The following is a 13,286-nucleotide window of genomic DNA, read 5'->3' as shown; positions in this document are numbered from 1 at the left end:
TACAGTCAATCCAACCAGAATTCCCTCTTGCAGGTTCTCTTCTTCTGTACTTGCGGCATCCAGAATCTTAACAGCTAGGCCTGGAAAATGTCGGGGTCTGCAAGGGCTTGCCTCTGAACTGGCCCTTAAACCTTGACATTTGGCAAGTTTGTTCCCTACGTTTGCCAGCTGCTAGGTTGAGGATAATTTTTAAATTTCTACATGTTTGTTTATAATAAATAGCTAAAATTTAATTGAATAAATTTTTTTTTTAAAGAATTAGACTACAGAACATAGGAGCAGAATTACACCATTCAGTTCATCGAGTCTGCTCCGCCATTCCATCATGACTGATTTATTATCCCTCTCAACCCCATTCTCCTGCCTTCTCTCCAAAACCTTTGACACTCTGGCTCCGCAAGAACCTATCAACCACTGCTTTAAATATATTCAATGACTTGCCCTCCACAGCTGGCCATGGCAATGAATTCCACATATTCACCACCCTCTGGCTAAAGAAATTGTTCTTCATTGCTATTGTAAAGGAATGTCCTTCTGTTCTGAGGCTGTACCCTCTGGTCCTAGACTGCTCCACTATAGAAAACATCCTCTCCACATCCATTTTCTTTAGGCATTTCAATATTCAAGATTCCCCCCCTCCCCCTGCCCAAACTCCAGTCAATACAGGCCCAGAGCCATCAAACACTCCTCATACATTAACCCTTTCATTCTCGAGATTTTTCTTGTGAACCTCCTCCACTGCTTTCCAATGTCAGCACATATTTTCAGAGATAAGAAACCCAAAATTGCTCGCTATAGAGTTCATAAGAAACACTTCATGAATTATTTTGCTTTTTTTAAAATCTCTGAGCCTAGAAGTTCCCATTGATATCAATGGAGGTTGGAGCTAGAATCCCAGAGGAAGTTCTGTTCTTTGCTTGCACATGAAATGCAGGGGAACCTCAAAGACTTGGTTCTGCCAGTGGGCTCTATGTGGATTACAGTATTGAAGCAAGCTAGGAAATTTGGTAGAGACATAGAACACGACAGCACAGAAACAGGCCCTTCAGACCATATAGTCTGTGCCTTATTATTATTCCACCTAGCTCCACTGGCCTGCACATGAACCATAGCCCTCCATGCACCTCCAATTAATGTAGTTATCAACCCCTCTTTTAAATATTGAACTCAAACCCATATCCGTCACTGCTGTTGGCAGCTCATTCCACACTCAGCACCCTCTAAGGAAAGAGATTTACCCACTTTCAAGGAATTAAAGATCTGTATTCCCAGATCCCTATGTTCTACACCCCTAACCTATGAAATTCTACCCTGGTTTGTCCTCCCAAAGCTTATTTCACCTCTTTGTAAACACTAGACAGCTACAGTGCCTATAAAAAGTATTGAACCCCTTGGAAGCTTTCATGTTTATTGTTTTACAACAGTGAGCCACAGTAGATTTAATTTGGCTTTTTTAACACTGATCAACAGAAAAAGACTAGCGTCAAAGTGAAAACATCTCTACAAAGTGATCTAACTTAATTACAAATATAAAACACAAAATATTTGATTGCTCAAGTATTCACTCCCTTTAATGTAATACACCGAATCATCACTGGTGCAGCCAATTGGTTTTAGAAGTCACATAATTTGCTAAGTGGAGATCACCGTGTGCAGTCAAGGTCTTTCAATTGGTTGTAGTAAAAATACACCTGTATCTGGAAGGTCCAACTGTCAGTGAGTCAGTATCCTGGCAAAAACTTCACCATGAAGACAAAAACGTTACTGAATAGCACAAGTCAGGAGATGGATACAAGAACATTTCCAAGTCATTAACTATCCCTTGGAGCACAGTTCAGTCAATCATCAAGAAATGGAAAGTATATGGCACAGCTGTAAATCTGTCTATAACAGGCTGTCCTCAAAAACTGAGTGGCATGCAAGAAGAGGACTAGTAAGGGATGTCACCAAGAGACCTATGACATCTTTGGAGGAGCTACAAACTTCAGTAGCTGAGATGGGAGGAACTGCACATACAACTGTTGCCTGGATGCTTCACCAGTCGCAGGCTTTATGGTAGTGTGGCAAAGAGAAGACCGCTGTTGAAAAAAACTCACATACAATCTCAACAAGAGCTTGCCAGAAGGCATATGGAAGACTCTGAAGTCAGCTGGAAGAAGGTTCTATGGTCTGATGAAACGAAAATCGAGCTTTTGGACCAGCAGACTAGATGCTATGTTTGGCGTAAGAATACACCATCCCTACTGTGAAGCGTGGTGGTGTCTGTGGGGAGGCTTCACTGCAGCAGTCCCTGGAAGGCTTGTGAAGGTACAGGGTAAAATGAGTGTAGCAAAATACAGGGAAATCCTGGAGGAAAACCTGATGCAGTCTACAAGAGAACTGTGACTTGGGAGAAGATTTGTTTTCCAGCAAGACAATGACCCCAAGCATAAAGCCAAAGCTACACAGGAATGGCTTTAAAACAACCAAGTTAATGCCCTGGAGTGGCCGAGTCAGAGTTCTGACCTCAATCCAATTGGGAATTTGTGGCTGGATTTGAAAAAGTCTGTTCACTCACGATCCCCATGCAATCTGACAGAGCTTGATTGAGCAGTTTTGTAACGAAGAATGGAGAAAAATTGCCGTGTCCAGATGTATAAAGTTAATAGGGACCTATCCACACAGGCTCAAGGCTGTAATTGCTGCCAAAGGTGCATCTACTAAATACTGACTAGAAGGGGATGAACACTTGGGCAATCAGTTACTTTGTTTTATATTTGTAATTAATTTAGATCACTTTGTAGTGATCTCTTTTCACTTTGACAGTTTTTTTTTGTCTGTTGATCAGCATCAAGCCAAATTAAATCCATTGTGATTTAATGTTGTGAAACAATAAAGCATGACAACTTCCATTGGGGGGTGGGGAGAGTATTTTTTTTATAGGTATTATAAGTATCTCAATGTTCAGAATAAATTTATTATTGAAGTATATATTATGGTTACGGATCCCACAACCCGCCTGTGTTGTAGGGGCACTGTACCAGTTGCCTCCATCTCTCACGATTGTGGGCGAGTGTCCAGGTTGTGGCAAAGCTCTGTCCAGTCCACTGTGCAATGTTGTCTGTCTGTTTCTTCCTTTGTCTGCCCCTTTTTCTTTTCCCCTGCACTGTTCCCTGAAGAATGATGAGCTTGCCATTCTTTACTGTGGATACTAGAACTTCATAGTGTCTCATGTGCTGGGTGATGTAGGTGATGGTTCCTGTTACTATATGCAACCCTATGTTTCCATACAGAGCTGCTAAGCATTAGTGTGTGTGATCTGATGCATTGCCATATAAGAAACTGTATGTGTGTTATAAACAGTAATTGGAATTGAAGTGTTTCCCACATCCTGGGGATGTAAAAGGCACTATACAAGTTCAAGTTGTTGAAGTATAATGTAGTGTTAGTCTTGTTAGGGAGGGAGTACAGTGGTGAAATGAAGCTTTCTCTAAATGTTAATAAATGGTTGCATTATTATTAGTAGTAAACATATTGTGGTAGCTGATCTGGTGACTGTGTATCTAATTTACTTTTTTTCTCCTTTGTAATAAATTTTTGGGATAAAGCCGGAGCTCAACGTTCACTCAGGATGGAAGTCGTCTGAGACCTTCATCTGTAGGGCACTTGGTTGACCACGTAGTACACGTTTCATCAAGTGAAGTCTTTGCTAATCACAAATCTCCTTCCTCCACACAAGCAAACAGTATTATTCTGGAATCATCTCCGTAAGTTTCCTGTTCATTATTTGGTACACTATTTTAGGAGATTTATGTTGTATCTGGGCATTTCAGGATTTTGGCAGCTTAACTGGATCAACAAGAGCTCATGTATCAGTTTAATTTTAAAAAAATCTCTCTTCACTCATCTTGGCCTTTTATTTTATTAGATGTTATTTCATGGTTAGAACCTAGAACAGTACAGTATAGTTATAGGCCCTTTAGCTTGCACTAGACTTAAATGTGAGATGTTTTGAATGAAGCCACATTTCTTGCTGTTCAAGGTTTGATTTGCAGTTTGTATGATATAACAAGCTGTTTGATGTGGTTTAGCTCCAATTAAATTCCATTGAATTAATTTTGGAGGTAGCTGTACTGTTGTGAAATTATAACTACTTTCTATCTTGAAATGCAATATCATACCAATTGGATTTATTGTATGTGGAAGTCAGCACTGACTGCAATTAGCAGATCCTGTCCAGTCGATTGACCCGAACCCTGAACGCGGGTCTTGGCTTCAACTTGCAAAAGTGATAAATAACATGCTTAGTTAGGTAACATAGCCACTGTAAGGGGTATATCATTAGACTAATTGTGTATGATCTGGCGTACAATATGCTACACTTTATCATAGCAAAGTAATATTCTTTCAATCCCTCAAATTCAGCTGAAAACCAAGAACTCTGCTGTTTTAAGGTTTCTAATCTTAAAATTTTCAGCTGTTAATAATGTGACGGGGACCTTTTCCGTGGAAGAAATATTGATGTGGCCCATCTACAAAATTCACAACAGCACCCGAGACATGTTTTTTGTTGGATTTACCAACCATAGGATCCACCAGCTGAAAGAATAAGGATAGTGTAAAGACGGTGTGCCATTTGGGGCTGTACCAATCCTAAACTAAACCATTTGTTGAAGAGCCTTAAATCTTCAGTTTTCTGCTTGCTTGTTTTCTACCACTAATGAAATAAACAATAAAGGGAAGTGCTGGAAACACGTAGCAGATAAATCTACATCTTTGGCTAGAAGAATTGTTAACCTGCGGTGTCACTTCCAATGCAAAGAGAGATTCCAATATTGTAATTCTGTTCTGCAATTTCTTGAACTTTGCTCATTGTGGTTTAAGACTAAAGTTGTAAATGAAGAACCCCCTTCTCTCTCCCTTCCCACCCTTATTTAGTGTCTTTCCCTCCTTGTACAGCAGCTTAAACTTTTTTACTCGTATGTATTTACCGATGTTTTGGCAACAAGGCAGTATCTATTTGAATTTGCAGTATGCTGAAAGAGGAACGTTCTTCTAGTTGTCAGGAAACAGTTGGAGAAGGACAGCCTCCTGCGTTGCCACCGAAACAAAAGAAAAATTCAATCCTGTCTCACCAGGCAAACACTTCCCAGCAGGAACTGGGCTCCCACTACAACGACTTCTTGGATGTTCCAATAACATCAGAAAAATCTACAGTAAGTAATGTTTGAGTATTGCATTTCACAGAATTTCAATGGCCCATCTGAAAGAAATTCAACTTATTCCAGTCTCTTGTCCCTCTCCCGTACTCATGCAATTTATTTCCTTACAGATTCCTACTTAGATCTCCTTTGAATTAGATCATAAGGTATAGGAGCAGAATTAGGCCATTTGGCCCATCGTGGCAGACCCACCTTCAAACATGGTTGTTTATTTTTCAAACTCGTTCTCCCAACTTCTCCTTTAACCCCTTTACCAACCATTCTCTACTTCAAATATACCAGTGACTGGGACTGTGACAGTGAATTCCACAGACGTTTCTCCTCATCTCAGTTTCAAAGGGACATCCCTTGATTCTAAGGCTTTGCTGTCAGAAGCTGTATTTTGCTACTAATGGAAATATCTTTCCACTCTATCCAGCAAGTTCCAATAAAATCTCCCCCCACCCCCCCTGCCCCATCCTTCTGAATCTTTATTGAGTACAGGCCCAGAGACATAAAACGCTCATTTTGTTAAATATTTTATTCTGGGATGATTCGTATGAACCTACTGTTGGCCCTCTCTGGGGTATAGGGTCAAAATTGTTCTCAGTATTCCAAATATGGTTTGACCAACACCTTTTAAAACCTCAGTAGTACATTTTTGCTCTTTTGTTCTTGTCATCTCAAAATGAATGCTAACATTGCATTTGCTGCCTTTGTAACTCACTCATCCTGGATTAGGACTCCCAAGTCCCTTTCACCTCTGATTTATGAGTTCCCTATGCGATATACCATTTCCCGCATCCTTGCCTATTCTCCTATATCCAAATCCTTCTGCAGACACCCTGCTTTTTGTGTCCCTCCAGTTATATAGGTATTGCCAGCAAACATGGCCATAATACACTCACTTTTTTCATCCAGGTCATTAATGTACTGAGTAAAGTGATTAGTTGTGGTCCCAACACTAGCCCCCGTGAAACTCCACTACTATTAGATTTTGCCTCTGCTAAATTATCTGGCTGCACAGTCAAAAGGGAAACTGCTTGCTCCACTTTTTAAAATGTTTTTCTCATGTTAATTTCATTTTTGTCCATCACTTGAATTCTTTGTCCCTGAAACTTGACCCTTCCACCAATGGGAACTGTCTGTGTGTTTCATGATTTGATTCTGTCATTTCTCCTCAGCCACCCTTTGCCTTTTAAGAAATAATGCCACATGTACTATAGCTTTGTATTCCCCAGACCTTTATTCTTGTAGCCCTTGAAGAATCCTTGTAGAATTGTGCAGTGTAATTTTCATTGCCTCTCCTCAATCGTCCTGTCAAAATCGCAGACTGCATTTCTTAGTATTAAATTCCATCCTGCGTACCCATTCCATAAGACCATAAGACGTGGGAGCAGAATTAGGCCATTTGACCCATGGAGTCTGCTCCACCATTCAATCACAGCTGATTTCTTTCTCAAGCCACCCCACTCCCTGGCCGTCTCCCCATAACCTTTGATGCTGTGGCTAATCAAGAACCTATCAATCTCCGCCTTAAATACACCTAGCAACATGGCCTCCACAGCTGTCTGTGGTAACACATTCCACAAACTCACCACCTGTTGGTTAAAGAAATTGCACCACATCTCTGTTTTAAATGGATGCTGATAGAGGTGTATAAGATGATGAGAGGCATTGATCGTGTGGATAGTCAGAGGCTTTTTCCCAGGGCTGAAATGGTTGCCAGAAGAGGACACAGGTTTAAGGTGCTGGGGAGTAGGTACAGAGGAGATGTCGGGTAAGTTTTTACGCAGAGAGTGGTGAGTGCGTGGAATGGGCTCCCGGCAACGGTGGTGGAGGTGGATACGATAGGGTCTTTTAAGAGACTTTTCGATAGGTACATGGAGCTTAGAAAAATAGAGGGCTGTGGGTAGGCCTAGTAATTTCTAAGGTAGGGACATGTTTGGCACAACTTTGTGGGCCGAAGGGCCTGTATTGTGCTGTAGGTTTTCTATGTTTCTAAATTTTAAGTGTCATTTAGATAAGTTTAGGTTGCTAAGAGGATGTACAGATTTGTTCAAAGCAAATCTTGAAGCCTTCTTTTAAATGAACGAATGGGTTCATGAATACCCTCACCACCAGGTTCAGGAACATTTATTACCCTTCAACCATCAGGCTCTTGAACCTGAGTGAAGAATTACTCACCTCAACACTGAACTAATTCCACAACCTATGGACTCACTTTCGAGGTCTCTACAACTCATGTCCTCAGTATTATTCATTATTTATTTATTATTAGCTTTTTTGTACTTGCACTGTTTTTGTCTTTGCACATTGTTTGTCTGACTTTGTATAGTTTATCATTGATTCCATTGTGTTTCTATGTATCTACTGTGGACACCCACAAGGGGATGAATCTCAGTATTACTGGATGGCATATACTGTGAACACTTTTAAAATTAATTTACTTTGATTGACACCATTTGAACAAAGGTGCAACATTTGCACTTGTTCAATATACATGCATACCCCAAACACAAGGATGTTTGGAAGATAATGACCAAGACCTTTCTGATTGCCTTTTTTTTCCTGCCTCTCTCCTCTACAGCAATGGGCCCAGATGATTTAACCACTTTAAGGGCAACTAGTATTCCTGTTCCAGATCTATCAAATTTTAGCCCATTCAGGATCTTAACAACACTTGCCTCTGCTGAGTCTGTGGCAGCAGCAGCATTTTTCTATTGTAAAGACTGATGTGCAATACTCTTCTAGTACCCAGGCACGCTGTCAAATTCAATGTGTAGATTATCTTCTCCAATTTGATCTTGCTGCCAGTCTTTTTGCGTGCTCTCTCCATCTCATTTTTTACTTCCCCATCTCATTTTCACTTTCCTTGTGAATTTTCTGAATTTGGCCTGGTCGTCACTTTCTCACTCTCAACACAATTCGATTTTTTTCCGTCTATTTTTAGGCTTTAATTTCTCTATCTTCACCCTCATGAGATGGTAAGTAGTTTGTAGCCAAAACAACACCTTAAAAAACCTTCCAGTAATGATAGTTCTTCCTATCAACTTCAATTCCAGTTTACCCAAGTTAAAATTGTTCTCATCCCACTGTAATTGTCCCTTCTCAAACTGAATGTTTTCATCTTGGAGTAGTCCACATATTTCTCATAGCTCTTCCAAATATTATATTGTACTTAATTTTTCCTACATGTTTCTTCACAGCCTGGTTCATTTTCCAGAACTAAAACCAGCCAAACCAACTTCATTGTGAGCCACAAAATGTTTTACCATGAGGTTATACTTTGTTTCACTTCTTGCTTCTCTAGTATTTTCTCAGATAATTCACATGCTCTGTTATTACTGTGTGGCTTTTGCACATCTACGATTTCCCAGAAATACTTTACTTAGTGTCCTTGCCACTAATTAGTGATATCAGTCGTGCAAATGCATCTCTTGTTCCCTTAAAAATAATTTATGTCAAAATGCTTGAAAAGGAATGATGGAATAAATTTAATAGGATGTAGTATCTAGTGCCTGAGCGATTGTGATTCATGAACATGGAAGATGTCAGGTACATAACACAAGTTGTTGGGAAGATCAAAGGTATATTGACCCTTGGAAGATCAGAAGTTTGAGAATCCTGGGTAGACAGAACCTGACATAGTATTGTCCACTACCTAAGGAGGATTTTCTTCCTTAGATATACAGGTATACGTCACTTAACGTCCACGATACATTCTGTGAAATTGGATGTTATGTGATTTGGACGTTGTGCGAACACCATATTATATACTTTGCCTCTTGCTGCTGCTATCACTACAAGTGGTTTTGCTGCGTTTGGAAGCCAGATGCACTTTACGGTAATATTTTTGAAAGAAAATTAGAGAAATTATGCTACTACACTCAGGAGGTGTGCGATACACGAGATTGGTTATGTCTGCTACGTCATGTTCTCCGATCGGGACTACAGACGTATACATGATTGGATGTTAAGTGGCGCACACCTGTTCCACCGTGCTGGGGGGGGGGGGGGTACAGTAGCATAGTGGTTAGCACAGAGCTTTATAGTACTGGCGCCCCAGGTTCAATTCCCGTCACTGCCTTTAAGGAGTTTGTACGTTTTCTCCCAGGTGCTCCAAAGACATACCAATTGGTAGGTTAATTGGTCAGTGTAAATTGTCCCATTATTAGGCTAGGATTAAATGGAGGGATTACTGGTCTGGAGAGTTTATTCTGCACGCTATCAAAATAAATAAATAATGCTCGCGATAGAGGGAATGCAACATGTTCATCTGTTTAATTCCTAGAGATGGAACATAGACCCTATGTGAAGAGATCGAGTAGGGCCAATACTCTAGAGTTTAGAAAATAAATGGTGACGACATACAAATGTATAAAGTTTTTGTGTGGTTTGAACAGGATCGACACAGGGTTCATTTCTTTCAGCTGGTATGAAGTGTTGAAATCAGCCTACGTGCACCATTTCCACAGGCAGCTCATTCCACGCTCTCACCGTCCTCCCTCATGTTCCCCTTAAGCTTCTCACCTTTCACTCTTAACCCATGACCTCTAGTTGGAGTCTTGCCCAACCTCAGTGGAAAAAGCCTGCTTGCATTTACCCTGTCTATACTCTTCATAATTTTGTATATCTCTATAAAATCTCCCCTCAATCTTCTACATTCTAGGGAATAAAGTCCTAACCTATTCAACCTTTCCCTGTAACTCAAGTCGTCAAGTCCTGACAACATCCTTGGTTTTTTTTTCTTTGCACTTTCAACTTTCAATCTTATTTTCATCTTTCCTGTAGGTAGGTAACCAAAATTGCACACAATACTCCAAATTAAGACTCACCAATGTCTTGTACAACTTAAACATAACAACATCCAACTCTTGTACTCAGTATTTTGGTTTATGAATGCCATTGTGCCAAAAGCTTTCTTTATGACTATCTACCTGTGATGCTACTGTTACATACCCTGTAACTGGGTCACTTACCAGCAAAGATAGAGAGGTCCATTGAAGTCTGATGGTACTATTTTTAACAGTATTTATTGATAAAAAGACACCAAATAATATCAGTGCATACATAACTCTAAAAGCGCGGGTATAATAATAATCAATAAGAAATAGCTCTATCATTGTCTAGGGGATAATGTATTGTCCGATGGAAATATAAAAGTCACTGTCATTCAAGCTGCAGCTCTTTGGGTTTAAGAGAGACGATTTAAACTTGCCCAGGTCTTTTACGATGCCAATCCATTGAGTCGGGGGAGTTGATTTCCCCATTGTTAGTTAAAAACCGTTTTCCGTGGTACCAGCCACCAATCCCAGGCAACGGGACTGAACGCACGTGGCCTCCTTCAAATGGCTTCCCGCTATTACGGGAGCGCTAGAGTTTCTTCTGGTGCGTCTGAAGGGGCTGTTTCTACAGACCCTCTTTTATCCTGACTCACAGGGTCGAAGATGTCAATCAGGTTGGGGTGATGCAATCTCTTTCTCACTCAGCCCACTTTGCCTGAGGGCATTCACGTAGTATAGTATTTCAATCCACAAATGTGTCTCCAAGAGACAATGGCCATGCCCCGTAGCTTTACATCGCCGGGGAACGAGGCATTCTTCACGTCTCTCTCTCATTTCCTGGGTCCCCTGACCCAACCCAATAGTGATCTTGTGATTCTCACAAAGGAGGGGGCTGCAGGCATAACACTACTTTTTAGGAATTATGGATCTATATTCCCAGCTCCCTCTGTTCTACCACGCTCCCTACTGCTCACTATGTAAGATCTACCCTGGTTGGTCCTACTGAAGTGCAGAACTTCAGACTTGTCTGTATTAAATTCCATCTGCCATTTTTCAGCCCATTTTTCCAGCTGGTCAAGATCCCACTGCAAGCCATGATGACCTTCCTCACTATCCACTGCACCCCCCAGTCTTGGTGTCATCTGCAAGTTTGCTGATCCAGTTAATCACATTATCATCCAGATCATTGATATAAATGTCAAACAACAATGGACCCAGCACTGATCCCTGTGGCACACCACTAGTCACAGGCCTCTAATCAGTGTGGCAGCCATCTACTACCGCACTCTGGCTTCTTCCATGAAGCTAGTGTGTAACTTACTTGGATAAAGCCAATGTTTAATCCAATCTTTTTCCAAACAGACCTATGGAGAGTTGGTCACTGAGTATATATGCCAGGGAGAGATCAATAGTTCCCTAGATATTAAAAGAATTATGGAAATGGAATTAGTACAGGAAGGAAGTGTTATGAAATGTGATTCATGATTTCACTTAACAATGCAAATAACAAGCAGCTAAAAAGGCCTTTTCCTGCTTTGACTTTGTCGTCTTATTTTAAAATAATGCATTTAAACTGATCACAAAAGGTGTTTATTATATTTGAATGATTAAACTGAAAACTTGTTTCTGTAGTGTTTTGTGCTGTTATTGCACATCTGTATTAAAATTGACCTTGTATTTTGTTTTTATATTTTATGGAAGATTGCATTTGGCATCATGCATGTGAATTTAAGACTGTCATAATTCGCAGGATTAATTCGATTTCTGATGGTAGGAAATGATATACATCTGCAAACAACCTCGATTATAGCATGTACTGACTTAGGTCATAGTGCATACCAGAATGAAAATTCTGATAAGAATGTATCCGATTTAACCACACAAACCAGTGGAAACGGACCTTCTAGTCTTAATGTAAATGTTTTTTGTGGATTAAATACTGTGTTCAGCGATATAAAGGGATGATAAATCGAAGGAAAATAACAAGCATGCAAAGTACCCCAGGTTCTTTGAAAGTCTTGGTACAGTTAGTCAATGTGCATGCCATGGTCTAGTACATCAAGGACACTTCAAAATGCAGTTGTGTAGAACTGAAAATAGCTATGTACCATAATCTTTCAGATGTTCTAAATGCTATTAAATAATATTTGATCTTAAATATATCATGCTCTTTCTTTTGTTTTCACTTGAAACAAAAGAATGCAATGCAAAGAGAGATTGTATATTTTGGCATCTTAAGGCTCCAAATCGGTCAGCATCCTGATACAGAATAGTTACTGGAATTTCAAATAGCTGCCCTTTGCAAAACTGTATACACATAAATGTGTGTTCTATTTATTGATGTTATCTGACTTTTCGTTTAAAAATTGAATTAATATCTATAGTCGGGATTACCACAGAAATCAGCAAACTAAACTCAAGATCAAAAGGAAAATCATAAAAATTGTTATCTTTGTGCCTTTTAAAAGCCTGTATGTTTAAATCACATCTATATATGTACATGGATAAGAAATTTTTGAAGGATATAGGCCAAATGCCTGCATATGGGCAAGTTGGACTGAAGGGTCTACCTCCATACTATACGGCTCTGATTCTGTGACTCTAAAAGTGTAACTGAACAAGAGTATTCCTTTCATTCTGTTTTACTGAAGGAGATAGAGGATCCTGAGTCTTAAATTGTACTTCAGTTCAAAGTCAATTTATTATCAAAGTACATATATATCACCATATACTACACTGAGGTACACTTTCTTGCAGGCATTCACAGTAGGGCATAGAATCAATGGAAAAATGCACATAAAGACTTGTTTGGCATTGGATGAAACTGCAGATACAAAGATACTAAGTAAATAATACTGAAAAAATGAGTTGTAGAGTACTTCAAATTAAGTTCATGGGTTTTGGAATCAGTTCAGAGTTGAGGTGAGGTTTTCCACGCTGGTTCAGGAGCCTGATGGTTGAGGGGTAATAGCTGTTACTGAATCTGGTGGTGTGGGACCTGAGGCTCTTGTACCTCCTTTCAGATGGCCTGGGTGATGGGGTCCTTGATGGATACTGCTTTCTTGTGGCTGTGCTCTTTGCTAAATGATGGCGAAGGTTTTTCCTATGGTGGGCTGGACTGCATCCACCACTTTCTGTAGGACATTCCATTCTTGGGCATTGGTGTTTTTATACCAGACCGTGATGTAACCTGTCAACATACCCTCCACTTTGTGGCTTTAGAAGTTCGTCAAAGATGATATGCCAGATCTGCTCAAACTTCAAAGAAAGTAAAGGCACTGCCTCCAATTCTTTGTAATGGCATTTACCTACTCGTCCC

At 40.0% G+C, this 13,286-nt stretch overlaps 1 protein-coding gene across 3 annotated transcripts in view; it reads left to right on the top strand.

Annotated features, from left to right (window-relative positions):
- ptpn4a (protein tyrosine phosphatase non-receptor type 4a) overlaps window positions 1-13,286 on the top strand; it is a 227,768-nt gene that overhangs the window by 170,404 nt on the left and 44,078 nt on the right. For 2 of the 3 annotated variants that reach the window (XM_073027041.1, XM_073027025.1), the window contains 2 exons: window positions 3,588-3,746; window positions 5,012-5,195. In XM_073027041.1, the coding sequence (XP_072883142.1) occupies window positions 3,588-3,746; window positions 5,012-5,195 (343 nt within the window). The remainder of the gene's footprint in view (window positions 1-3,587; window positions 3,747-5,011; window positions 5,196-13,286) is intronic. The other variant, XM_073027032.1, reaches the window with a different exon arrangement.

The sequence above is a fragment of the Hemitrygon akajei genome, chromosome 2 (assembly GCF_048418815.1).
Source record: "Hemitrygon akajei chromosome 2, sHemAka1.3, whole genome shotgun sequence".
Lineage (NCBI taxonomy): Eukaryota > Metazoa > Chordata > Chondrichthyes > Myliobatiformes > Dasyatidae > Hemitrygon > Hemitrygon akajei.
This window is presented reverse-complemented; position numbering and strand designations above follow the sequence as displayed.